This window comes from Nyctereutes procyonoides, unplaced genomic scaffold (assembly GCF_905146905.1).
Source record: "Nyctereutes procyonoides isolate TBG_1078 unplaced genomic scaffold, NYPRO_anot_genome, whole genome shotgun sequence".
In the NCBI taxonomy this organism is placed as follows: domain Eukaryota; kingdom Metazoa; phylum Chordata; class Mammalia; order Carnivora; family Canidae; genus Nyctereutes; species Nyctereutes procyonoides.
The window spans coordinates 44,957,875-44,985,311 of NW_026575024.1; the positions used below are offsets into that span (position 1 = coordinate 44,957,875).

The 27,437-nt window shown below is 40.0% G+C and overlaps 1 protein-coding gene across 3 annotated transcripts in view; it reads right to left on the minus strand.

The window, feature by feature from the left end:
• RALGAPA2 (Ral GTPase activating protein catalytic subunit alpha 2) overlaps window positions 1–27,437 on the minus strand; it is a 316,059-nt gene that overhangs the window by 69,807 nt on the left and 218,815 nt on the right. For all 3 annotated transcript variants that reach the window (XM_055345530.1, XM_055345537.1, XM_055345523.1), the window contains exon 37: window positions 13,681–13,808. In XM_055345530.1, the coding sequence (XP_055201505.1) occupies window positions 13,681–13,808 (128 nt within the window). The remainder of the gene's footprint in view (window positions 1–13,680; window positions 13,809–27,437) is intronic.

Here is a 27,437-nt window from a genome sequence, read left to right on the forward strand (position 1 = left end):
CTATTCTGTCCATCTGTTTTATTATTCTTAGAACAACTGTCAAAAGTTGCCCAGGGATCAAGTTGCAAACATACTAATTTGCCTTTGAAAAGTAGGCCCTGAGGGAATTCTGGAACTCTGCTTATAAATTCAGAATCCCATCAGCTAGGGAGCCTGCCTACCCTTTGTGGAGGTATGAGACTTTGCACTTCCAGGCACACATCTGCCTCAAAGCCAGGATGCACTGATATACTTACATCCCACTTCATAGGCAAATGAAGGGAAAACCAAAGGGGCTTGGCATCTTCAGGGCTGGCTTGTCCCATGACAAGCAGACACTGAGTTTTTATAAGGCAGCCCGTTCACTGATCATTCATGGATTAAGACCGAAGCTTTGTACTAGAGAGTCTAAGTGAGCGGGCACAGCAGAAGGACACAAATTTTGTACTCTTGTATGTCCTAGGACCAAATTAGTAAGACTGAAGTGTTAGAAGAAATCAGCTGAAGATAAACATCATAAGCCTCTAAGTACTGTATTGTTTCATTTTTGTGACTCTGATGAATGTGACAAGATTATTTGGATATACATAATATTGAAGGCGGGTCTGTAAGTAATAACGAGCAGTGTCCTAGGAGTGTCTGTTTAAAATACTGGCATTTTGGAAACATGCCACTGTTGGAAACTAAAGCAGCTGTGTACTTCTCAAGTTGGCTATGTTAAAGGCATGTGCAAAATACAACGTAAACATTAAAATGAATCTTCACTCCCTAGTGGCTTGCACACTGGACACCTGATCACAGGGGTGGGAGGGGAAGAGGAGGAGAAAAGGGGTGGGCATTAGCACTGATCCTCTGAACTCCCATCCTTCCCCTACCCCGGCCCCAGTGGTCTCTATCAAGTCTCAGAGAATAAAGTCAAATGCTTTCAAAGCACAGGACCCGAGAAACATATTTAAAGCACAACATTCAAAGTACCAATTTTAGAGTTTGGTAAAATTCCACAGTAGCAAACTAGAAAAAAACACCCCTTCAAGGCTAAATAATGATGGCATTTGGGTTGTACTCAGCCACAGGTTACCAAAAAAGTATTCTACTTTGATTAAAAAATTTACTTGAGTGTGTTGCAAATTACTGTAGCTCAGAAACCTGCGGGGAGCTTACTGCATACACTAAGGCAGACGGGCACAGAAGGGATCACCATTTGGACTTGCCTGCTTTGTCCTTCTTTGGCTTTGCACAATCTCTTATTATAATAAGGCATGTATTATCCTTTTTGGAGATTTGAATAACAGAAAGTCTCACTTTCAAATATATTGCTTATAATCCCAGAGTCTACTAAATGTTCTGTGGATGCTGTTTATGGCATTATGCTCCTTTCAAAATGGGACTGATAATTAGTAAACTGAAATTTGATTAATGTTGGATTAAGAGGTTCTGATGTCTCGCTGGTATGTGTTATTTCAGTCTGTGGGCACTGGAAGAGATTGTCCTTAGGAAACTTGTTTCTTTTCCCTTTCCAAAGTGGGAAGATTAATTTAAAACCCTGATTTAAAAAAAAAAAAAAGAATTCAGTTTCATTCAACAGTTTGTAATCTAGGATGCAGTTTTTTCTCACTCTTGTTTTCTCACTTTGAAGCTGGAGCCAATGAATTAACTATTTGAGAGAGAATAAAATAAACTAGAAATAAAAGTCTTCCTCTAAATATGCCAAGGGTGACCCCTTCCTGGTTATGGCAGAGTAACCTGGCATAGATAAATGATTCAGACAATCTCAGTTCTTACTAGATTCAAGTACAAAATTTTGAAAATATGATGAACTTCTCTGAAAACAAAGGACCTGTTTGGTGTAATATCGAAGCCTGTGAAAATAACCACTAGATAACATTTGAAGGAAAAAATTTAAATTGATACTGTGATGTGCTCTTTAAAGTTCAGGTTAGGGATACCTCTTTTAGTTTCCCCAGGATTATAAAAAGGGCTGTAATTCCAGAATTTTTTCTGTGCTCCACGGCCAAAAGATTCCATGTCTCTTCCTTGCCTGTGGATTTAAATCCATAATCTTGTTTGCCTACTACTGAAGAGTATGGGAGAATCAGGAATAATGGGCTCCCTTTGAAGCTGTGCCATTCCCAAAGTAACCGTCTGAATGCTAAAGAAATATTGTCATTTATGGGATGACCTTTTGCTCTTTGAATAGTCAGACATTAACAAATGTTAAATGCCTAGAAACTGGAGCAGCACTATGAAAAAAAGTAAGTAGGGTCAGCAAATACCCTCTCACATGCTTTTGACATGATGACCATTTCCACTTTTCTAACAGCTTTCTAATAGCAAAATGTATTTGGGAACAACAGTGGAATTTGTGTCATCATGACCAAATGATTACGGTGCAAACCCGAGATTCTTCTGGGGCCCAGCAGGCTTCTGGTCCCTATGGAAACCAAACCTCAGATATTGTCCTCCACTCAGCTGGAGGACTGAGCGAGGGAGGCTTTTGTGCTGGGTGAGATTTCTTCCACAACCTTCCAGCACCAGACCCTAGTGCTTCCTCCCGACTCTTTTCTAATTGAGATGCAAATTGATCTCTCTGGCTGATTACACTTCCCTTAAAGCTACTGACAAATGCAGCTGTAACCAGAGTTTGTGGACTTTCCAACAAGTGACTTCAGCTGTCAGTATTTGCATGTGCAGCCAAGGCCCAGCCTGCTCCATGTCTCAGACATGTGGAGAGCTTCCCTTAGGCATTGCAGGCGTTTTATTTACGTGTATAAAATTTACATACAATTAAGAATTAAAAAAAAAAAACCTACAAGTACAACCCTAGGATTTAGAAACAGACTCTGGCACCAACGTTATTTAAGGCCTATCCAGACACTTCTTTTTTCCTGAGACTGGAGGGGCACGCCTCTCCTGGGAGGGCATGGCTTTCCTGGCAACATTGTTTCCTTCTCACTTCCTTCTTGTCTGTAAGTTTTCTGACTTTAACACTATTTGAATTCAATCTGTCTCTCAAAAACTAACTAAATAAACAAATGTATCACTTTAGGAAAATGGGATAACTGAATAGCCTTTACTTTTCATGCCTGTCAGTAAGATTTCATTAATTTCAAGACCAAATATAAAATCACCATTCTCATTGTCAGAATTTCTACACGAATGTCGTTTGGTAACTTTTTGGGGTGGTGATGAATGGATTATCATTTAGAATGCAAAAGAATATAAAAGTAATATGCACAAAACACTATCATTCAGTATAAAGAAAAATACACATGGAATACAATTTTTCAGTAAAAATTCTAACACCTCGTTTTTCTTGAATACTATTATGTACGTATTTTTGCCAGTATAGTTCACTCAAAAACTACTGAGTACCCACTATGTGCCAGGTGCTGTTCTGAGTGTTGGGGATCCAGGTATGAACTTAAACATGCAGAAGTGGAATAAAAAGGATTTTGAGACTATATCAATATATACATATGTAAATATGTACTCTATTTGTAAAGCCATTATTTCTTGGATAAATGAGGTTTTCAATTTTGAAAAAAATTCAGTTTTATAAAATACGATTTGCTTTTGTCTCTGTTTACCAAAAAAATTTTTTTAACCAAATTAATCTCTGTCCCTCCCTCTCTCTCTCTTTATACATACTCATATTCATAGTTTACTACGAGGTACACGAGACCAGGATATCAACCAAATGGAGACAAGGCCCCTGTGGAGCAGCTCGTAGTATAATCAGGAGACAGAAGAGGATAGATGGAGGCCCCGTCTGGCTACGAGAGTCTCAGAGGGCTGGATGGCTGTGGGAGGGTGAGCAATCTGTGTCAGAGGAGAGACCCAATGGGAGTGTCTGGGGTCAGCAGAGCTCACTGTTCCCAAAGGTCCCACCGTGGGAAGGAGCACAGGCCTGTGAAGAACTGGCTCTGAGATACTGTGACCCCATAGCCATGGACAGGAGAGGGGCAGAGCAGAAAGCTGGGTTGCTGCTATTTCCCTAAGCAGCAGCCACCAGCCTGATTTCTGCACAGACTGTGAGATTTACACTAACTTTTCTGGAGGGGATGGTCTTTTGTCTCATAGCGAGAAGTCACTTTACAGCAAAGGAGTACAGAATGGTTTCTTGCTCCCACTCCTTGAAGACTTTGCCCATACCATGTGCTCTTCCCAGGCTCCATCAGGCACCAAGGGAGGAGGGCAGCCCCAAACCCAGGGAGCCACACCTTCACACGGAGAGGGCCTGCCACATATCACCGAGGGAAGACAGTCTCTAGCCTTTAATATCTGTAGATAGGAGAAAGGAAGTACTTCCCAGACCTAAGTCCACAGGCGAGTGGTTCCAATTTTGAGAACACAGGTTTAAAACTCCAAGCTGGTGAGTTGATAAAAATAACCAGGGTGTCACGGACTCCTCACCAAAGACTAGGCACTGTGTTAACCTGCTTGGCTCACTAACCATCTCACTAACCTGCAGAGGGAGGCCAGCTCAGGTAGGGTGGGTGCTGTGATGGTGGTGCCGAGTACCAGGCCTCAGCGCTGGGAAGCACATGGACTGGGCGAGCTGTGGTGACAGGAGAGCACAGAGACTGTTAGGAAGCTGACTGCTGCCAGCAAGAAAGGGGGCCCAGTGGGGTCAGAAGCTCTGATTCTTGGAGAGAAGTCAGAAACCTAGATTTCTGAAAATGCAAAATCTTCTGATTTTTCAAAGAGGCTGACACACTCAATCTTTATAAGTTAACACTGTAGGCCAACTGCACTTCAAACAAAACCCATCTGGGGGCTAGATTCATCCTGCAGGCAGCTGGTTTGTCAGCTCTGGTTTTTGAACATTGGCTTTGACTTTGAGCTAAAAACTGCTCCTTGTTTGCCTCTGTTTTTTGGTCCCAGTTCTATTGCCTTCTTTAAAAAAAAAAACCCAGGCTTCTGAAACAACTTCTTCTTGGTTTTAATGGCTCCCTGAGACCTCTAGGTATAGCGGTCACTATTAATCTGGGCATGTTCCGGGTTGGTCAAGGTCTCTCCTTACAGTGTGGGCCCTAAGCAGAGCCCCTTTCACAGTGTGGCCTGAGGCTTCAGAAGCAGAGGCTTGATGCCTTTGTTTCGCTTCTGTGACCTGGCCCTCAGGGGCCTCAGGCTGTAGTCTAAGAGAACAGATAGGTCCCTGCATCACCTCTGGTCTCTCACCCCAAATCTATGCTTAACCAAAATCCCCAGGGCCTGCTGTCACATCCCATCATCCCCATCCTGTCCACACACCACTGATCATGTAAACCCAGGCACATGGGTCTACCCTGCTAAATCTCACCTTGTTGGGTTTGCGCCTAAAAGTCTCATTGATTTTGCCTCATGTCAACTAAGTTAACCCTCTTAGCTTTCTGACCAATGGTATTTTGGTAAACATGTTCTAGACTTTTGTGAAAGTTGCTGATAAAAACATTGTTGTGTGGTAGAAGAGTTGACAAAGCTGTGGTGCACATGCAGTACCAGAGACACAAAGGCCCAATGGACTGGTGGTCCATGAATTAATGCATTGTACGTCTGGCTAGAGTGAAGTCACCCAACTCCCCTGGGTCCCTATTTCTCTCTCCTATTTGCCAGATGACTGTGATATTTTATCTTGCGGTTTACCAAAATTAAGATTCTAATTTAAAAGCTTTCTCTAATCTCTAAAGATAGTTATCAAACACAATTAATGTGTTTGGGATATTTTCTTCTTTGTACAGTCTTTATTTTTTGAAAGCTCACAGCTATTTAATAATCTAGCATAACAATTTTATAAGAGGTCCATGCAACATTCTAAAATCCATCCTTATAATCCTATTTGAAAACAAGGAAAACATTTTCCTGTTTTCAGTTCTGGGTGCATCCTTTATTTTACTCGATTTTGGGGCAGGGGGTAGTTCTTCTGGATCTGAGACCACTGTTGGAAATCTGTTCTACAACTAGACATATAATGGCCTTAAAGGCTAGACCTTAATTTCAGGGGCTGGTTCTTTTTTCCTTTCTTCCCCCTCTTCTTATAATGTTCTCAATGATTTGAGTTTTATTTATTTATTTTTAATTTTTTTAAAAATTTATTTATGATAGTCACACACAGAGAGAGAGAGAGGCAGAGACACAGGCAGAGGGAGAAGCAGGCTCCATGCACCGGGAGCCCAACGTGGGATTCGATCCCTGGGCCAAAGGCAGGCGCTAAACCGCTGTGCCACCCAGGGATCCCTGATTTGAGTTTTAATTCAAACTCTTTCACACACTTTTCTGTCCCTTCCTATATGAAGAATATGGAGGACAAGTGGAGTAAAGGTTAATGTGACAGCCTTCTGTCAGGGTGGCGTGGAGCTCTCTTTCAGTCTTGATGCACCCGTGTTAAATGTGCACTCATCGGACCCCACCCTGGGCAGCTACACTGGCTGCACTTCCATGTCTTTCCTTCTGAGAGACAGTTGTAATTTTATAATAAAAAAACTCTCATTTCTTATTCCCTTTTATAGTTTCAACCCACCCATGGGAATGTGCCATTTCTTGATCTGAACTCTACTTTTTGAAACATGCTTCCCAAGTGTCAAGGTACAAGTCTACTCGTTTTCCTCCCATTCTTACATGAATGCTAGCACAAAGTTATTACCTCTGCAACATTCACAGTCACAAATCCAAACCTTTCAAATTGCTAAGGAACAGATCCAAAATAGTAGTTCCCCTCATTTGCTTCCTCTGTCTTCTGAGAAAAGGATATTGTTTGTCTGTCAAAAACTGATCAAACGCTTGTTGCCTTTAGTAGAATGCGGGGTGGAGCTGACACTGAGTGGCGCCAATCCCTGTCACAATGACATTTTGCCTCTGCACCTGTTTAGAAGTGTGGGCTGGGAAAGCACTGTGTGTGCCTTCCCAAATGGAGCAGGGATTCTTCTGGTGGCTGCCCTAAGGTCTGGCCCTCCATGCATTTCCCATTCTCAAGCACTTCCATCCCACCCAGGAATGTCTTCTTTCTTTTTGGTGCTGCTATTATCTGATGTGTTTGCCTTTCCTTGAAATAATTCAGTCCTGGGTCCTATCATACCCAATGCTCTGTGTGAAGACATGAAACTGCTACAATCAGCTATGGACAAGACTTCTCAGAAGAGTATGTCCTGTGACCACTGCTAAAGTAACCCTTCATTTTTCTGCTCCTCCTTTTCTGTGACACTATTTTCTCCCTTTACTCTGCCTTCCTCTCTACTTCCTCCTACCAAGCTACTTCTCAAACATGATGCCCTGGAGAGGCCTGTTCCTGACCATCTTCTCATTTCCTTGCATAGCCCAGTAGATCCAGCAGGTCCCACGCTGAATTAATCTACCTGGTTTATGTAGGGATCCAATCCATTCCCCTGCCATTGCCTTAGGTCAGGCCTTCACCTTCTCTCAGAATTCCTTCCACTGCCCCCTGGATGCTCCTGTCACTTTCATCTTCACCATGTGTGCATGTGTATACTTCTGCTCTGCTGTGGGGAAGCTTCTGCAGTTCTCAAATGTCATGAGCATTTTTAGAGCTTGGTCACTAAGCAAACACTGTCCACCACTTGGAATATCTTATTCATATTTCTACTTCCAGGGGCTAAGTGCCTAGCAAGGAGGCAGTGAATGTTGACAAATGCAAACTGGTTCTGCATGGCAAAATATACTACATGGTACTGTCTGACTCATTTTCATACACTTTTCTTAAGCATATAGAGACAAACGGAGGAAATTAAAGATCATCCCAGGAATAAGAACCAAGATCCCACTGAAGAAGTTAGAAATGGGGTTGTTATACCTTTAGGGAAGAGAGGCCACTTTTGAAGGTATATAAATTGAGACCAAAACTTAGCAATGATATTAGGAAGTCATAAGTCTAAGAGAGAATCCATAGTATTATCCACTATATCCATTAATTGAAAATGAAACTAAATTTCACTTAAGAAAGAGGTACAAAATTACTTTTCCTTAGGCAGCCCAGTTCTCTCCATCAAATGCTGATAGTTCCAGAGAGGAGAGATGGTGAATGCCATTGTGGCTATTGTTCTATTGAAGTGGACGTTTATTTTAAAAAGCCACCATCTGTTTGATTCAGAGTGAGCTCCTCCTAATGGGAGTGCTGCATGTTATGTGGCAACCTTTTCCATGAAACAAGTTAGCTGAGGAGGAGAATGAGAGAGCCCTGGCTCTGACGATCTGGGGAACTTCCACCAGCCGAGCATGGTTTGATTTTGGAATTTTTAGTTGGCTTGGGAACCATAAACATAACATGTGGCAAACTTCCCATTTACAACACTCTAGGCATGGGAATAGGCCCCCTGATTGCCCATGAGGGATAGAAAAAGCAGATGGCAGGTGAGTTGGCCCTTGTCACTCAGAAAAGCAGCAGCCACGGGACAAGGGCTCCACTTGACATATTAGATTTAGCCTGCTGAGGAAGTTACCAGAAAACCCAGGATGGACAAAGGGGCTGGAATGAACTGTTACTGAGGGTGCTTTCCAAACACATCCCTACTGTGTTCACTTTTTTGATCATGTACGACAATGGTATATTCTTCAGTCTCCTGTGAGTCTTCACCACACAGTTCCAACTGTTTGATCATTTAGCCAAGGGTACCTCAAACAAGAACTCCTTTGATATTAATTCTAAGCTAGATTTACTGATCAAAAAGATCCCTAGAGGCAAATCCATTCTAACAATATACCCACTCCTCTGTTTCATAAGAAATGTTGTATTTTCTTAAACATTATTGAATAAACTTGATGTGTTTACTGCTCATATCTCTACTTCTAGTTAAATACTGTATAATACTGAATCACAACTGACACTATTTTAGGGCACTGAAGTGCCAATCATTAGATGGGCAGGGCACAAGAAATGCAAACTAACTCCACTGGCTCTTTTCTTCATTTGTCATCAAGCTCAATGCTTGGCTATCTGTGGTCAATACAAAAAAAAAAAACAAAAACAAAAACAAAAAACACAAAAACAAAACTAGTACTTTCTCTTAAAGGATTGAAAGAAGGTCTGAAGTAAACAACATGTCCTTTGTTCATACAATAGTCATTCTGATACCTGAGTGACATTTGGAAGCAATGAACAGTTTGGCGATGTTCTACTTAACAGCTGTAACCTTAATATTAGAAACAAAATGGGGACACACAGTTGCCCATATACAATGGCTGGTGTTGACAAAGAAATTTTCCATTCTTCGTCAGCACCCACTACTATACCTAATATCTTAGGGCAACAGGAAATAACAATGTTTTCTCAGAAATTTGGTCTCTTATATGAATCGTGTCTTCTAGGGCCATACATGTAAGCTGCTTCATTCCTTATTGGGTCTTGGTTCATATGCCAATAAAAATTGCCAGGGGATATACTGTCAGGCTTTAGGAAGGTAATAAAATCTAATAAATACCCAGGAAGAGAATTCCCTAGCTCATACTGGGGGAGGGGGTGGGTAGTGGTGGTGATTGGGATGGGTTCCTGAGAGGGCTTCATGGGCATGTGACCTGAGCAGCTGCACAGTGCTTACAATGGGCCCTGCTTGGTTTAATACTCTGCTGTTGCTCTCTTGATGTTCTTAATAATTTTATCTTTGATCTTGTGTTTTGCACTTGAAGACTGATGAGAGAATGGAGCATGCATGTGGGCAAAGGAAACGCACACAACATGTGCTCTGCTGGTTCCTTGCACATAAGCCTTAGCAGTGCCTCAGGAGCAGGACTATGGTGGAGCCATAGTGCCTGGAAGGTAAGAGAGACTCAGAGGGAGCACAGGGGAGTGTTACCACAAGACTAAGTGGGAAAGCAGACTATTCTGAGAGGCATACTTTCCACCTGAACCAGAACTTGCTTTGAGCACAAAAAGCAGTGTTGTTCTAAGAACAATAACCAAGAAATCATATATATCCTTAGTTGTGTTACTTCTCTGTGTTAGTCAATAATTTACTCTGAAAATGATGTCAGAGAAGGAAAAGGTAAAACAGAGGGACTCATAGTTCCTTTTCCTATTAGCCCTTCCTTACTCATCCATGAACCGAAGGAAGTGTTGGTATAGTATGTACGTATGAAGAATGAGAGAAAAATAGGTAAGTTAGTTTTATGCAGTCTTTTCACTGTTCAGAACAGAACATATCCGTGCACAAGTCACAAAAATATGAGCTGTGTCATTGTGGTAATTCCATATGAGTTAAATGCTTTAGCATTAGTATATTAAACAATATAAAAACTGATAAAAATTAATGCTAATAATCTAAATTTTTAATATTTCTTGACTTAAAGTGACATTAGATAGCAAATAAATACACCATGACAAGTCGAGAGAAAAAGCAGAAAAAGAACGGAAAAAACTTAATATTGTAGCATGTTTAAAAACACCTTCCAAAACACCTGGGTGGCTCAGTGGTTGAGTGTCTGCCTTTGGCTCAGGGCGTGATCCTGGGGTCCCAGGACTGAGTCCCACATTGGGCTTCCTGCATGGAGCCTGCTTCTCCCTCTGCCTGTGTCTCTGCCTCTCTCTGTGTGTCTCTCATGAATAAATAAATAAAATCTTAAAAAAAAATTAAAGACACTTTCCTTGCTTTTTGAATGAGGGGCCCTACATTTGCATTCTCTTCCAGGACCTCTTGGTCCCAAGCCCTGGTTTTAGATATATCCAAAGTAGTACTAATTTTCTCAGTCCTTGGGGGAACTTACAGAGGCTTGAGATGGTTGCCCCTGAAATCAGGCAGCCTTGACTCTGTGCTAAGATTAGAACTTTCAAGGTGGGCCATGAAGTGACAACGTTGGGAAAACTCAGCTTCCTAGAAGCTTGGTTTTGTGTCGGTCTATCACACATACTCTGTACTCTGATGGCCTGACCATGCATTAAATGCTAAAAATCCCAAGTTTACCACTCGAAAACACTCGGACTCCTGGGCTTTCTATGGTGTCCTGTCTGGAATGCCATCCCTCCTTCCTGGGGACAGCTTCCCTATCATCCCTCCAACCTCAGCCTACATGATTTCTCTGCAGAGAGATTTTTCCCTGGTCCTGTTTCACTACATCCTCTATTGAGTTGCTTTATACAACATTTGTGTGTCTTCTCTGTGATGTGCGGGGTAAAAACCCTATACCTTGCTCCCTGTGTATTGCAAGCTCCTGCTGCTGGGCTCAGCAGTTTTCGAGTCCACACTGTTTGTTTGCTAAATGAGAATGCAAGGAGACATCTGTGATTAGGATGTGTTAGGTTATTCAGTGTTTTTCAAAATTCAAATCTAAGACTTATCTCTACAAAGCAGCAAATTCCAGACATCAGCTGCTATACAATCCAGTTTAGACTTTTGCCCAAGCATGTGAGGACCATGATGTTTTAACAAAATGTTAAGGGAGCAGTTAAATTTTAATAGCCTAGGCAGACATCTATAATTATTTAAAAAGTGTAATAATTAGTAATTTAGTAATGTTTTAAAAAGCAGAAGTACAGAAAAAAAAACCCTTTTTTCTTTTTTTCTACTTTTCTCAACGTTTCTTATTATACGTTTGGTTTCTGGCCTATATTAGCATTTTCCGTAGGCAGAAATTAAACAATAGAGTAGTTAAGTGATTACAAAGCTTTCCCCATTGATTACATCTTTATAAAAATTATATATAGAATTTCATTTCTTATTTTATTCATTTTTAATTTTTAAAAAAGATTTTATTTATTTATTCATGAGAGACACAGAGAGAGAGAGGCAGAGACACAGGCAGAGGGAGGAGCAAGCTAAATGCAGGGAGCCCGACGCGGGACTCGATCCAGGGCCTCCAGGATCACACCCCGGGCTGAAGGCAGCGCTAAACCACTGAGCCACCCAGGGATCCCCCTCATTTCTTGTTTTAAATAACTTATTTCAACAGCATGAATTGAATCTTCTCAAGATATAAAAGAAAAATACTTAAATTTTTATAATGATCAACATAATAGGTTTTGTTACTTTCCCTTTCTTGATTTCTATACCAAGTTGTCCTCTGAGATGTCAACGTGGTTATCTTCTGAGACACTGGACAATATAGCATTTACTAACCCACATTAGCATCAGTAGCCCTGGCTGGCATCCACATTAGTCTAATGCGATTCATCGAAAAGTTTTTCAAGTGACACTGAATCTTATTCTTTGAACTTGTAACAATATTGTTTTCCCTAAACCTGATTATTCTGATGCTATATTCATTCTTATTGGAGAAGGCAGTGTTGAACAAAATAACAAAGCATGTTCTTTGTAATGAGAAATTTGATAAGTGGGGAAGGTGACGTGCCAAAAATCACAATGGACTTATAGAATGCAGAGTTTTCTTGTTTGCAAATGATTTTTCCCTGCCTTGGTCCAACATACTTGACTGATGAGTGTCCAGCTCATCCTAGTTGACATGCAAACTGACAAGCCAATCGCTGAATAGGTCTTTCTCATTTCTGCCAAAAACCTCTTTCAAGCTGTTTGTGAAATAAAAACCCCCATGCTGAAGGCTGAATTGACACCCGCTCTAAGATTAAGTCTAGAGTGCTGTGGATATCACTTCAGAGAATGCCATCTTCCAAACACACACCACCAGCCTGGACAAAGTGCGAGGGAGCACGCAGAAGGGAATAATGTTGCCCTGGCCCCCGGGGAGGGACCAGATGGGACCTAATAGCTCTTTTCTACTACTAATTTCTATGATAATTCCAAGTTGCCACATGGCATATGTATTTTTTTTTAAATCTAAAGACAGAATATTAGTCAATACAGTGACCAGGATTTTAATGAATGGTATTTTTCATGAACTGTATCTATTCATACATGGTATTTCTCACCCACCCTCACCCCCACCCCTTCAGCAACATATCACTTATGGTTGGAGTGGGAGAAGTATAGACAGAGGTCAAACACAACATGTTTATACTCATTATCAATACCAGTTAGAAACAGAGAAATTTTAAGTTTTACTAGGAGGTCAGATGCATTTTGTAGCAATTTTATGATGTCACCTTAATTTCTTTTTCTTATAATCAGACATTATGCCTAGACTTATAAAGTGTGCTGACTGATGTCTGAGAAAAAAAAATTACAAAAGTGAAATTTCTTCTGGTTTTAGGGAGAAGATCAAGGGTTGGTGAAGATTTGGGAAACATTACAAAAGGACTTTTAGCCATTCTCACTGATGAGTTCCAAAGCAACTTCACTGAGGATGTCTTTCCCTGTCCCCCAGCCAGATGCAACTGCCCTCTCCTCTGACCTCCTGGAAGGCCATTCATACTTCCAGTGGCACTCATCACATTCTTTGATTGATTAGATTCATTTGTTGTTGGCTTCAGGTAGGCACCCTGGGTGACCCCACTACATTTTCCTCAGCATCTCACCTTCCACACACAATAGACTGCAACTCACAAGGATGGGCAGAAGGGAACCCAACCTCAGGCAAAGCACTGGGAAAGGATGAACCACTCTTAATGGTCACAGCTTCTTGGCACAGACTTACATGACTACATTATGAACATAAACTCTTCTGGGGTTTGGTGAAGCACAGTATTATTATACATAATATAAATTAATAGATGGTATGAAGATCACACAATGTTATTTTTAACACATACTGAAAAACGTTCTCTATTCCCTCTTCAACCCAGTGAATACTTACCTCTCATGGCAAACTGCTGAGAATCAGGATTTGGGGATAGTTAATAGGTACATACTCAAAACAAAAAGATACAAGCTCTGGTAGAGTGGGATGAGGCACTTCACGGCCCTGCTGGCATTGATGCATGTGGCACATATAAGGCTTGGCAGGAGCTTCCCACTCACTATGGCTCCGTCAAACAGAGGCCCAAAAAACGGAACCTGTTGATTCAAAACAGAAAAACACTTACTTTTCAAAACCAGTAAAAATCAAACTAAAGACACGAGAATAGCTGGTTGATGTCTCAGACCTGTCATGACCATGCAGACCATCACCCACAGAAGAGATGCTAACCTTAGCATGATACGATGGAGGGCTTTCAAATCAAGCAACACAGGTCTGCTCTACAATACTCCTCCATTATGAACTCATCAACAGAACTGCTCATGACAAATTCTCACTGGTTTATTATTTTTTCCTTGTGTTGTCATTTACAGAAATAGCATTATTCTTTCTAAGTGCCTGCATCATGTGGATTATGCACAATACACAGCCATGTCTCATTGTACACCTCCTAGTCTTGCAACTTTCTGAAACCAGTTTGGAATTGGTAGTGTTTCTGCATGGACCCTGATGTGTACTGACTCTTAAAGGAGATGATGACTATCACTGTTAGCAGCTACAAGGTCCTACTTAGAGTCCTCGTTCTTCTTGAACCTTCTTTCCTCTGCTTCCAAGATAATTGTGTTACCCTCATTTCTATCTACTTCCTTATTAGAGGCATGGCTTTCCTCCACTGGACCCACTTTTACTACCTGGGCAACCCATGAAGTTCTAGTGCATATCTTTTCTCTCTCACTCTTTTTTTTTCTCCATTAACAAATTCATCAACTCCATTTACTAATATGGAGACTGTCAGCTCCATGAGGTCAAGGACTGAATCTGCCTTGTAACTCTTGGTATTTATTCACTCTCACTTGTTTATTCATTTATTCAAAAATATCTATTATGTGACAGACATTGTTCTATTCACTGAGGACACAGCAGTGAATAATAAAATTTCTTATTTCACTGAGCTTACAATTTACTGGAGGCTTAAGAGAATGAACAGTATAAATACATTATATATATATGGTACTAAAAGCGCTAAGGTGGAAAATAAAGCAAGGAAGAGTAATAGGACTCTTTTTAAAGGGAGATGTCCTCCAATTTTAGATCATATGGCCAGGGAGGGCTTTAAGGAGAAGATGGTTATTTCAGTAGAAGCCTGACAGAAGTGAGGGAATGAATCTCATGTTATATGAGGACATCTGATGCAAGAGCATTCTAGGCCGAGGAACACCAAATAGCCAGCCCTGTGGTGGGAGTGGAACTGCTATGGTTAAGAAACAGCAACTAAACCACAGAGGATGGAGCTGAGTGAGCAAGAAAGAGAACAGAATGCAATAAAGTTAGGCCTGTCCTAAGACGGGCTGTAAAGGGTTCTAGATTTCTGCTCTGAACAAGATAAAAGCCTTCTAGAGGGTTTAGGGAAGTAGGAGAGCTGATTTCATCTACATTTTAAAGGTATGTTCAGGCTGTTGTGTTGGGAAAATTGCAAAAAAGTAAGCATTATGGAAAACAGGGAACTAGTGAATGATCAAGGCAAGAGATGGTGATGGCTTGGATCAGAATGATGGCCAAAGTGGTGAGAAGTGGTAGGTTTCTGGATATAGTTTGAAGGTAAACAGGATTTGCTGAGGATTACTATTGAAGTGGAGAGAAAAAGAGGCATCAAGGGCAATGCCATGGTTTATGCCGGACAACTGGAAGATTGGAGCCACTTTTTCCTAAAATGGAGAAGATCAAAAGGGAAGGTCACTAGTTCAATTTTAAACTTGCTAAGTTTGAGATGCCTATTAGATATTGGTGGTGATGTATGGGGGTGGCAGCAGATATACCAGGCAAGAAGTCAAGGGAGAATTCCCAGTTGTAAATTCATAAGAGTTATTTATAGATGATGTTTCAGCCATAAGATTGGATGATCAGATGAGAAGGAAAGAGGTCCAAGGACTAATCCTGTGGCCCTCCAATATTTAGAGGTTGGAGACGTGAGGAAGAATTAGCAAAGAAAACTGAGGAGGAGATGATGGAGAGAAACCTCCAGGTACTTGGCACATGGTTGGAATGCAAATAATGCCTGAATGGTTGAAACTGATTGTTATTTTAAATAATTTAAATAATTTAATAAATGCAGGTCTCCAGCATCGGTCTTTTTACTTGTGTCAAAGGCCATCTATTTGTGGAATATCTTTTTATCTTTTTTATCTTTTCCACATGGTTGGAAATGGGAGAGGGGCTAGGGATACAATGGTAAAAAGAAGACTATCTCTGCCCAAAAGAGTGGACATGAGGAACAACTGACGTAAGAAATCTACAAACTGGGGCACCTGGGTGGCTCAGTGGTTGAGCATCTGCCTTTGGGTCAGGTTGTGATCCTAGGGTCATGGGATCAAGTTCCGTTCCCTGCAGGGAGCCTGTTTCTCCCTCTGCCTGTGTCTCTGCCTCTCTGCATCTCTCATAAATAAATAAATGAAAACCTTAAAAAAAAATCTAGAGACTAACATCCCTCAACAAAGGCATACAAATCCTTTACAAATTTTTAGCAAATTACAGTAAAGACACTGTATCTTGACAAAGTGGTATTCTGCATAAAAACCAAGGTTGGTTTAACAATAATAAATCCATTAATGCAATTTACTACATTAATAAAGAAGAAAAACTGTATGATCTTCTTGATAAAGAAAAAGCACACATAAAATTCTACTCTCATTCATGATTAAAAAAAATTCCCAGCAAGCTGGGAATAGGACTTCCTCAATTTGATGAAATCTTCAAGGAAAAAAAACTATAACATAATTAATGGTAAAATATTAAAGCATTCCACCTAAATCTGAAAAGGCAAGGATGTCTATGTAACCTTTTCTATCCAACATTTTTGAAGGTCCTAGTCATTACAATAAAGAAAATAAGAGAAAGAAAGGAAGAAAAAAGAAAGAAACATAAAGATTAGAAACAAGTGAAGTTATTTTTATTTACAGATAACATGATTATCTACATGAGACTTCCAAAGGAATTTAACTAGAACTAACCGGATTTTGAAAGGTAATAAGATACAATATACCCGCCAAATCAATTATACTTCTGAATGTTAGCCACCAACAATTGGAAAATGACATTTACATAATGGCATTAAAAAACATCAAATGCTTAGGAATAAATGTGACAGAAGATGTGTACACACACACACACACACACACACACAACCACCAAACATTGCTGAGGAAAATTAGAGAATATCTAAAAAATGGAAAGATGTACAATGTTCATGGATTGGAAGTTTCCATTCTGTTAAGATATCAAGTCTGCTGAAACGGAGCAATAGATTCAGCACAAACTAAATAAAAATTCTAGCAAGCTGTTTTTATAGATATAGATAAGTTTTTTCATTTTAATATAAATTGAGAATGAACTTAAGTTAGCCAAGACAATAAGATTTATATTACCTAATTTCAAGGCATACTATAAAACTACAATAATTAATATATCAAAAAAATTAATATATCAAAATGTTGGCACCAGGATAGACAAATATACCAGCAGAACAGAAGATAGGGTCCAAGAACAGATCCAAGTGATTTGCAATAAAGCAGTACATCCATTTTATAGGGAAAGGAAAGTCTGTTTCAAAAAGGCACTGAAATAAGCAGTTAGACATTTTTAAAAGTGAATCTTGGCCTTTACCTCATACTACACACAAAAATTTAGATGGATTATTGATGTAAATAGTAAAGCTAAAACCACAAAGTTTCCAGAAGAAAACATATGAGAAAATCTTCACAATTTGGAGTTAGGCAAGGGTTTCTTAGTGTATAAAAGGCACAGATCATAAAAAAAAAAAAAAGCAAACTGGACTTAATAAAAATGTGAAACATTCTGCTCATAATGAAAGTGAAAAGGCAAGTCACATATATTCACCAAACTGGACATATCCTAAATGTACATCAACAGGAGAATGAATGAAAAATTTGTAGTACATTCAACCAACAGAAAATTCCACAGTAATGAAATGAACAAGCCACAACTACATGTAACATCATGGAAATGACCCAAATATTATGCTGAGTCAAAGAAACAAATACAAATAAGTTCACACTATGTAATTCTATTCACAGAAAGTTCAAAAGCAGGTAAAACTGATCAGCAGTGACAGATGTCAGAACAGTGGCCACTTTTTTGGGGGATTAGTGATTGGGAGGGATTGTAGGGAGATTTCTGGGAGCTGGCAGTATCCTATGTTTACATCTGGGAAGCATTAAATCACTTGCTTTGAAAACATCATCAAGCTGTACACTTAAATTTGTGGCCTTTTCTTTATTAATATTAGATTAAAAAAATTTTAAAGCAAGAATATATAAGATTTGTACAACACAACAAACTTATACTGACAGATACATACAAAATATTTCACCCAAAAGCTGCAGGAGACACATTCTTTTCAAGCATGAATAGAATATTTTTTAAAAATTGACCATATTCTAGGCCAAGGATCCAAAAACAGGGCCTATGGGGTCTAGTTCCAAGCCTGATGCCTTTTCTTTACAAGCTGAGAATCATTTTTACTTTTTTAAAATGGTTGAAAAAATACTTTGTGACATGTAATAATCATATGAAATTCAAAATCAGTCAAAAAATATAAAGTATTACTGGAACAGAGCCATAATCCCTCCCTTACATAGAGCTTACACCTGTTTTCACATGCAATAGCAGAACTGAGTAGCTGTGACAGACACTGTGTGGGCCACAAAGCCTAAAAGATTTACTACCAAAAAGATTTGCTAAGCCCTATTTTAGGTCATAAAGTCATAAAGCAAGTCTATGAAAATATCAAGGGATTGAAATCATACAATCCTCATTCTGTGCCCAAAGAGCTATTAAGTTAAACATTCACAACAGAAGGATTACTAGTACAAATGCCTATGTTTAGAAATTATGAAATATACTTCTAAATAATTTAAGGGTCAACAAAAATACTTATTTAAAAATATGTTAAGCTACATTGTCATGAAAAGAGTTGATAGTCCATATTGAAGCAGCACTGAGAGGGAATATGTGAGATGAAATGCTCACATTAGCAAGGAATAAAAAGCTGCAACTGAATGAGGCAGACATCCATCTCAAGAAATATTTAAAATCCAACAGAATAAAATAAACTCAGAAGAAACTAGAAGGAAAGAAATAGTAAAGACAAAATTGGCCTTGATGAAATAGAAACAAACACAATAGAATAACCAAGATCAAAAGTTGGTTCTTTGGAAAAAGGCTAACAATTAATAATCGGACCCTGAACTCAGCATTTCATCCCTGTTGAATATGTATGTTCACAACAAAGTAAAGTTCCTGGGCACCTCTTAGCTGCCCTCCCCTAGCATGATGAGCAGAGCCTGAAATTAGTAAGATTTCCTCACCAGCTGCAAGTTAGGAGGTGCATGTGGAGCCCTTATTGCTAAAGGAAGCATAACCGAGAGGGAGCACACACCTTTAAAGTGCAGCCCACCAAATGCTTTTCTCCTTATCAGGCCTGGGTCCAGGCCAAGACACTGTCACACCCAGGTTCTCTTGGCCAGATATCATGACAGTAGAAAAAGTTCTTTGCAGAGAAGGGACAGCACTGAAGTTCATGATGCAACACTGCTTGGTTGTGCCAGCAGGAGGAGGCGTCCAACTGCTGGAGACAGGACAAAGGAGAATCCTTAGGATGCGGAAAGTGAGCGAAATCTCCACTTGATTTGTGGGGCCTAGTCTTTCAGGCTCAGTCAGGCATCTTGATGTTTCAAAGCAAGCTAATGAACAAGTGAGCTCTGTTCAAGTTCCTCACAGATAACTTCAGCTTCCAGAACCAGAACACTGCCATCCGTGTCCAGGTCTACCAAGATCCAGGCCACACTGAAGCCAATAGATGCCAAGTATGGGTGGCTTGACTAACCCAGTTTGGTTGGTTCTGCAACTCTTTTTAAAAACTGGGGTAGGATCAGGGAAATACAAATCAAAACCACAATGAGATACCACCTCACATCAGTGAGATGGGGAAAATTAACAAGGCAGGAAACCACAAATGTTGGAGAGGATGCGGAGAAAAGGGAACCCTCTTACACTGTTGGTGGGAATGTGAACTGGTGCAGCCACTCTGGAAAACTGTGTGGAGGTTCCTCAAAGAATTAAAAATAGACCTGCCCTACGACCCAGCAATTGCACTGCTGGGGATTTACCCCAAAGATACGGATGCAATGAAACGCCAGGACACCTGCACCCCGATGTTTATAGCAGCCATGTCCACAATAGCCAAACTGTGGAAGGAGCCTCGGTGTCCATCGAAAGATGAATGGATAAAGAAGATGTGGTCTATGTACACAATGGAATATTACTCAGCCATTAGAAACGACAAATACCCACCATTTGCTTTAACGTGGATGGAACTGGAGGGTATTATGCTGAGTGAAGTAAGTCAATCGGAGAAGGACAAACAGTGTATGGTCTCATTCATTTGGGGAATATAAATAATAGTGAAAGGAAATAGAGGGGAAGGGAGAAGAAATGGGTAAGAAATATCAGAAAAGGAGACAGAACATGGAAGACTCCTAACTCTGGGAAACGAACTAGAGGTGATGGAAGGGGAGGAGGGCGGGGGGTGGGGGTGACTGGGTGGCGGGCACTGAGGGGGGCACTTGATGGGATGAGCACTGGGTGTTATTTTGTATGTTGGCAAATTGAACACCAATAAAAAATAAATTTATTATTAAAAAAAAAAAAACAACAAAAAACTGGGGCAGGGATCCCTGGGTGGCTCAGCGGTTTAGCGCCTGCCTTAGGCCCAGGGTGTGATCCTGGAGTCCCCAGGATCGAGCCCCACATCAGGCTCCCTGCATGGAGCCTGCTTCCCCCTCTGCCTGTGTCTCTGTCTCTCTCTGTGTGTGTCTCTCATGAATAAATAAATAAAAATCTTTAAAAAAATAAAATAAAATATAAAAAAAATAAAAACTGGGGCACATGTTCATAGCAGAGATATGGCTAGGATTTCTGCATTCTGTTTTTTGGCACTACCTTTATCATGCAAAAAGTGGGTGACAATGCAGAGATCCAGTGTTCAAGTTTCTGCTGGACTCCATATGTATGCCTGTAAAGTGTACACAAAATGTATGCACAGAGCCACACAAATGCAAACAGCCTTTCAATAATAAGCATCCACATACAAGTGTGAAAATGAACACTTTTCTACTCCTAAAGAGGCTGAGATTATTGGGATTCAAATTCTGGACTTGGTTTGGCTGCCAAGAAACCAAATCCTGTGCTAACTTACTACACTTACATTCAAGGATGTATTTGGAGCCCAAGAGAGGTGTGATATGCCCTACTTCCCTAGCAGAGCGGCTAAAATATTCAGATGCAATATACATCCCTAAAGTGGGTTGCAAATAGTAGTGTCCTAATGAGAGACAAGGTAGAAAAACCATACAATATTGAGATCAAGGGTAAAAACTTTAAGAGAAGTATAAGGTATGTTTCTGAGAATGTTTATTTCCACATATTTTAATCTTTATATTGTATGGATACATTCTCTAAATATCAGAAGATAATTTTGGGGAAAAATAGATAATTAAAGGACTCTAAAATTTTGCTTGAAAATTCTGAAGAATACATAGAATCTTTCTAGGTCAAAAGGGAAGAGATTTTAGATTTTATCTGTTTAATCGTTATGTATTTGTCTGCTTTGATCCACACCTCAGTAAGGGCGAGAGAGGAATACAGAGGTAAATATGTCAGAACTCTTAGGCATAAACAGTGTGCAGGGGGATTAAAATATGTATTCAAGAAGGCAAAAAAAAGAAAAAATGAAAAGAAAAAAAGCTTTAGTTTGGGTACAGATATAATGTTCTGGAGCTGTGGAGAATCTTCTTCTAGCTGAGAGCAGCCACAGAAGTCTGTGTTGGAGGTGGTCATGACTGTGGGAAACCTGTGGGAAGAGAGGAGCACTCCAGGCGAGTGGTATAAAACAAGAACAAAACAGTGAGGTGGCACTGGCTCTCTTTGCTAAGGCGGTGTCCCCAAAGTGTATTCCATGAGCTACTAATCTAGCCAAGCATTAGTTAGATGTGTTAGATGCATCACAGGTGAATAAAGAGAAAGATTGTGGCTGGAACAGGGCAAAGGGCTGCACACAAATGCTGAGGGACTTCCTATATCACAGTGGGAAGTCAGAGACAGGGCCACTAAAGGGAGTAACGCAGGAGATGAGGCTGGACTGCACACTTGGGAGGACTAGAAAGCTCTCCAACAGGTATCTAGGGAAATCTAAGGAAATAATGATAAAATCATTATCATTTAGAGATAAATGAAAAGACTAAAGAACAGTCGTGGGGACCTAGCTGACCAGAGCTGGCCAAGGACAATCCTCCGGAGAAGCTTGACTCTAGTTACTCCAAAGCCAGAATCGCCTTCAGTAAGGAATTCTCCATCAAGAATTGATCCGTATAAGATCTATGGAGCCACAGAGCACATGAGAGTGCTTAGAATTTAACATATTTTTGAATAATAGTGAAAGGGAATATAAGGGAAGGGAGAAGAAATGTGTGGGAAATATCAGAAAGGGAGACAGAACATAAAGACTTCTAACTCTGGGAAATGAACTGGGGGTGGTGGAGGGGGAGGAGGGCGGGGGGTGGGGGTGAATGGGTGACGGGCACTGGGGGGACACTTGACGGGATGAGCACTGGGTGTTATTCTGTATGTTGGTAAATTGAACACCAATAAAAATTAATTTATTAAAAAAAATTTAACCTATTTTATCCTTATAAAAATTTTAATAAAATTTTCAGTTATGGACTCTTCAGTCTTTCTGGCAAATAATATAATTGCTATTTTTTTTTCCAGTGGAAAATTTTTTGTTCTTCAATGCAATTCTTGAACTGATTTATCTGTCACTCATTTTGACATCTCAAACATAATTTTATGGGCCCAAATATACTCTTTCAGTTCGTAAATTCATACTGTGGGATTGAGAACTTCGAAAGGGAAACTGTAGCAAGTCCTGGAATCCTAGATGGCAGAGGTAGAAGAGCCCTTCAAGATCATCTGTTTTGACCTTACTGATGCACAGATGTGGAAGGGGGAAGGCATGGCAGTGTCCTCTGGTAATGTACAATGCCACAAGGTCACTAGCAGGGCGATGCTCTCTGAAGGGGGGCCAGATGGAAAACAGCACATTGGACTTGGGCTTAGTTTCTTGAAAGATAAGTGCGAACAGACTTAAACTATATTTTGCAGAGCCTGGGATAGACACAGAAAAGAATTTCCAAATAGAGAGAAAGTCCCTTTAGGAAACAATCATGGCATCTCCATGACTGTCTTTTAAAGTAGGTTAATGGATTAACTAACTGGGCCTATAAGGGATTCTACTGTGATGCCTTTACAGTCTGTAATTCTTAGTAACTGGAATGAAAGTAGTATACATAATTAATTGATCTATTTTGAAATAAAGAAGTTATTTTGGGCAGCCTGGGTGGCTCAGTGGTTTAGTGCCGCCTTTGGCCCAGGGCCTGATCCTGGAGACCCGGGATCGAGTCCCACATCCGGCTCCCTGCATGGAGCCTGCTTCTCCTTCTGCCTGTGTCTCTGCTTCTCTCTTTGTGTCTCTCATGAATAAATAAATAAAATATTTTTAAAAGAGTGGTTACGTTAAGACAGAATAACAAAAGAATCATAGAACAGGGGTAAAGGAGTCCAGGAATATTTGATTTTTGATGATGAGCCCAATGGCTGTGGCTACTGCTATAAACTCCCTATGCTGGGCCAAGGTTCTGAGCTCAGCGCTCACAAGCCAGTATGTAATTTCCACAATTCCATGAGGCTGACACTTTATCTTTATTTTACAGAGAAAAATGTTGTCAGACTGTCTGCCTCTCTAAGCTTATCAAGATCAGAGTCCTCACCTGGGGCCATGGACGCTCTCAGCTCCCTCAGCCTTCCTCCTAGCCCCCTTTTCTCCTTCCTTTTCCCCTCCCCTGCCTGCAGTAAGCATCCTTCCTCATTCTTAGTAAGCTCATGCTTTCTGTAAGGACTTTGCTCTTGCTGTCCTCTTTGTGTGATGCTCTTTGGGGGCTGCGTCTCCTGCTCCTTTTGGGTCACCTCCTGGGGCATGTTAAGTATCACCCCCCCCCCCAGAGCTTTCTGTACCCACTAATGCCCCCCTTCATCCCTGGTAATTTTCCTTGCTCTGAAGTCAGCTTTGTCTGGTATTAATACAGTTAGTTCAGCTTTCTACTTATCTGTGTTAGTGTGGGATATCTTTCTCCATCCCTCTACTTTTAATCTGTGCTTTTATAATTTAAAGTATTGGTTTCTCAGGATGTGTGGGTGGCTCAGTGGTTAAGCAGCTAGCTGCCTTCCGCTCAGGTCATGACCTGGGGTCCCGGGATAGAGTCCCACATCGGGCTGCCTCGAGGAGCCTGGTTCTCTCTCTGTGTCTCTGCCTTTTTCTGTGTCTCTTATGAATAAATAAATAATATCTTTAAAAAAATAAATAAAGTAGGTTTCTCATAGACAACATACAGTTGGTTGTTTTTATTTTTTAATCCACTGACAGTCTTTTTTCTTTTAATTGGTGTATTTAGACTGTTGACATGTAATGTAATGACTGATATAGTTAGATTACTAGCCATCAGGTCTGTTAGTAGATTTCACTTGTTCCTCTTGTCCCTTCCTATTCTTTTCCTGCTTTCTCTGATTTTTTTTTTTTTTTTGAGAGAGCGCATGCATAAGTGAGGAAGGCAGACGGAGGGAGAGAAAGAGTATCTTAAGCAGGTTCCCTCCTGCCTGACATGGAGCTCAATCTCAAAACACAAGATCATGATCTGAGCTGAAACCAAGAGTGGGACACTTAACTTACTGTGCCACCCAGGCACCCTGTGCCTTCTCTAATTTTAATTGAGCATTTATATAATTCCAGTTTTTCTCTTTTCTTAGCATATTCATAACTTTTAATTTTTTAATTTATTTTTTTACTTTTTTTAGTGAATGTTCTTGAGTTTGACATATACATTTGTAACTAATCCAAGTCCTCTTTCAAACAGCACTATTCCACTCCACAGGTAGTACAAGTACCTCACAACAGGGTATTGTCAATTCTTTAATTCCATCCTCATAACATTGCTGACATTCATTATTTATCCAATCATTGAATACATGGTTGCTATTATTATTTGGAACAAACTGTTATCTGTTAGATCAATTAGGAATAAGAAAAATTAAAGATTCCATTTACCTTATTTCTTCTCTAAAACTTTTCCTTTTAAAAGTAGATCTATGTTTCTGATCTATATTATTTTCCTTCTTTTTGATGAATTTAACATTTCTTGCAAGGCAGCTCTACTTGCCACAAATTCCCTAAGTTTTATTTGTCTGAAAAAATATTTTTTTCCTTCACTATTGAAGGATACAGAATTCTATGTTGGTTTCTCTCTCTTAACACTTTAATCAAATTGCTTCTTGCTTCTATGATTTCTGAAGAGAAGTCAACGGTAATACCTATCCTTGCTCCTCTATAGTTACTTTAAAACTCTGGTTTCTTTCAAGATTTTTCCCTTTGTTTTTGATTTTTGGTAGTGTCTTAATCTGTTTGGGCTGCTATAACAATGTATCATACATTGGGTAGCTTATAACAACAGAAATTTATTTCTAACAGTTCTGGAGGCTGGGAAGTCCAAGATTAAGATGTCAGGAAACCTGATATCTTGTGAGAGCTTGCTACCTGGTTCATAGATGGCTGTTTCTGTGCCCTCACTTGGAGGAAGTGGTCAAGGGAGTGCTCTGGGCTCTCTTTTATAACTAATTTCTTTTCTGAGGGCTTTACCCTGATGACCTAATCATCTCCCAAAGGCCCTATCTCCAAATACCATCATACTGGGGTTATGTTTCAAAAAATACATTCTGGGGACACGGGCACCAACATTCAGTTTATAACACATAGTTTGAATGTAATATATCTAGGTATAGATATTTTAGAATTTATCCTAGTTGGTATTTTCTATGCTTCCTGGAGTTGTAGTTTGGTATCTGTCATTAATTTGAGAAATTCTCATGTATATTAAAATTACATATTAAAAATACATAACATACTTAATTATAATTTCAAATATTTCTTTTATTCCTTTCTTTTCCTTTTAGTATTGCCATTAGGTGTGTATTATACCTTTTACAACTGTCCCATATAGGTCTTAAATGTTTTGTTCATGTTTTTCATCCTTTTTTCCATTTGCATTTCATAGGTATTACCATTGACTTCTCTTCAGAAATCATAGAAATCAGGTTTCTACTGATTTATCTTCAAGCTCACAGTTCCTTTCCCAGTTGTCCAGCTGATTGATGAGTTCATCAAAGGTATGCTTCATTTGTTACAGTGTTTTATATTTCTAGCATTTCCTTTTAATTCTTTTTTTAAGAAATATTTTATTCATTTATTCATGAGAGACACAGAGAGAGAGGTAGAAACATAGGCAGAGGGAGTAGGTTCCATGCAGGAAGCCCGATGTGGGACTCAATCCCTGGATCCAGGATCACACCCTGAGTGGAAGGCAGACGCTCAACTGCCAAGCCACCCAGGCATCCCATCCTTTTAATTCTTTCTTGGGAGTTTGCATCTCTCTGCTACACTAGTCGTCTCTTCTTGCATGCTGTCCACACTCTTTCTATTGTAACCCTTAACATGTTAACCATAGTTATTTTAAATTCCTGGTCTGATAATTTCAAAATCTCTGCCAAATCTGGGTCTGATTCTGATGTTTGTTCTGTCTCTTCAAGCTGGTTGTTTTTTGTGTTGTTTGTTTGTTTGTTTTTACCTTTAGTATGCCTTGTAGTTTTTTGTTGAAAGCTGAACATAATATACCACATAAAATGAACTGAAGTCAATAGGCCTTTAGTGTGAGGCTTTATGTGTCTCTCTCTTGGAGTTAGGCTGTGCTTATTTTCTGATTCCCATGTTTTTGTCTACCTTGTTGTCTCTCTTAAATAAGGTCTTAGATATGTAGTTCTTTCAGTTGTTACTTTACAAAAGTCCTTTTGATGTAGTGATATGGCATGGGAGAGAAGTTCCACAGACCTATGATCTGATCTATGATCAGGTCTCAGTGTTTCAGTGAGCCTGGATCTCTAGGCTGTGACCTTCATAAGTGCTTCTTAGTTTTGTTTTTCTGTGTCCTCCCACTTTCCCTTTAGGTGAGAACAGCAAAGCTAGAGGGAGCTTAAGTTGGGTGCTTCCTCTCCCACTAGGTAACAGCTCTGGTAAAACACTTCCTCTTGAGGATAGGGCTGGTTAAGAAGAACAGAATGCTCCAGGTTTATCTCAAAATGGCTTCTTTCCCCACCCTCTGCTGAAGCACGAGGGTTCCCCCTGCCCCATCCTCCTTGTGAGAAAGTGGTAGGGCTCCTTGAGGGAAAACACACAAAAGTATGTGTGTGTGGGGGGGGTCTCCCAAAGACCAGGCCCTTCTTGACTCTAACTCTCAGATTTGTGTACAGGGAGCCTCCAGCAATTGATCAACTACTGTTGTCATTTTCCTACCTTGTTATTGGTTCCCAGGGGTTTCTGTTCCTGGGCTTCTACTATGGCAAGTTATGATTCTGTTATCTGTCTGTCTCTTCTGTTTGGGGGGTGGCAATTTTCTTTTTAACTTTAAGTCTCTGATGGCTCAAAGAAGAGCTGCTGATTCTGTTTGTTCAGCTTTTCATGTCATTAGGATGGTGGTGATGACTTCTAAGCT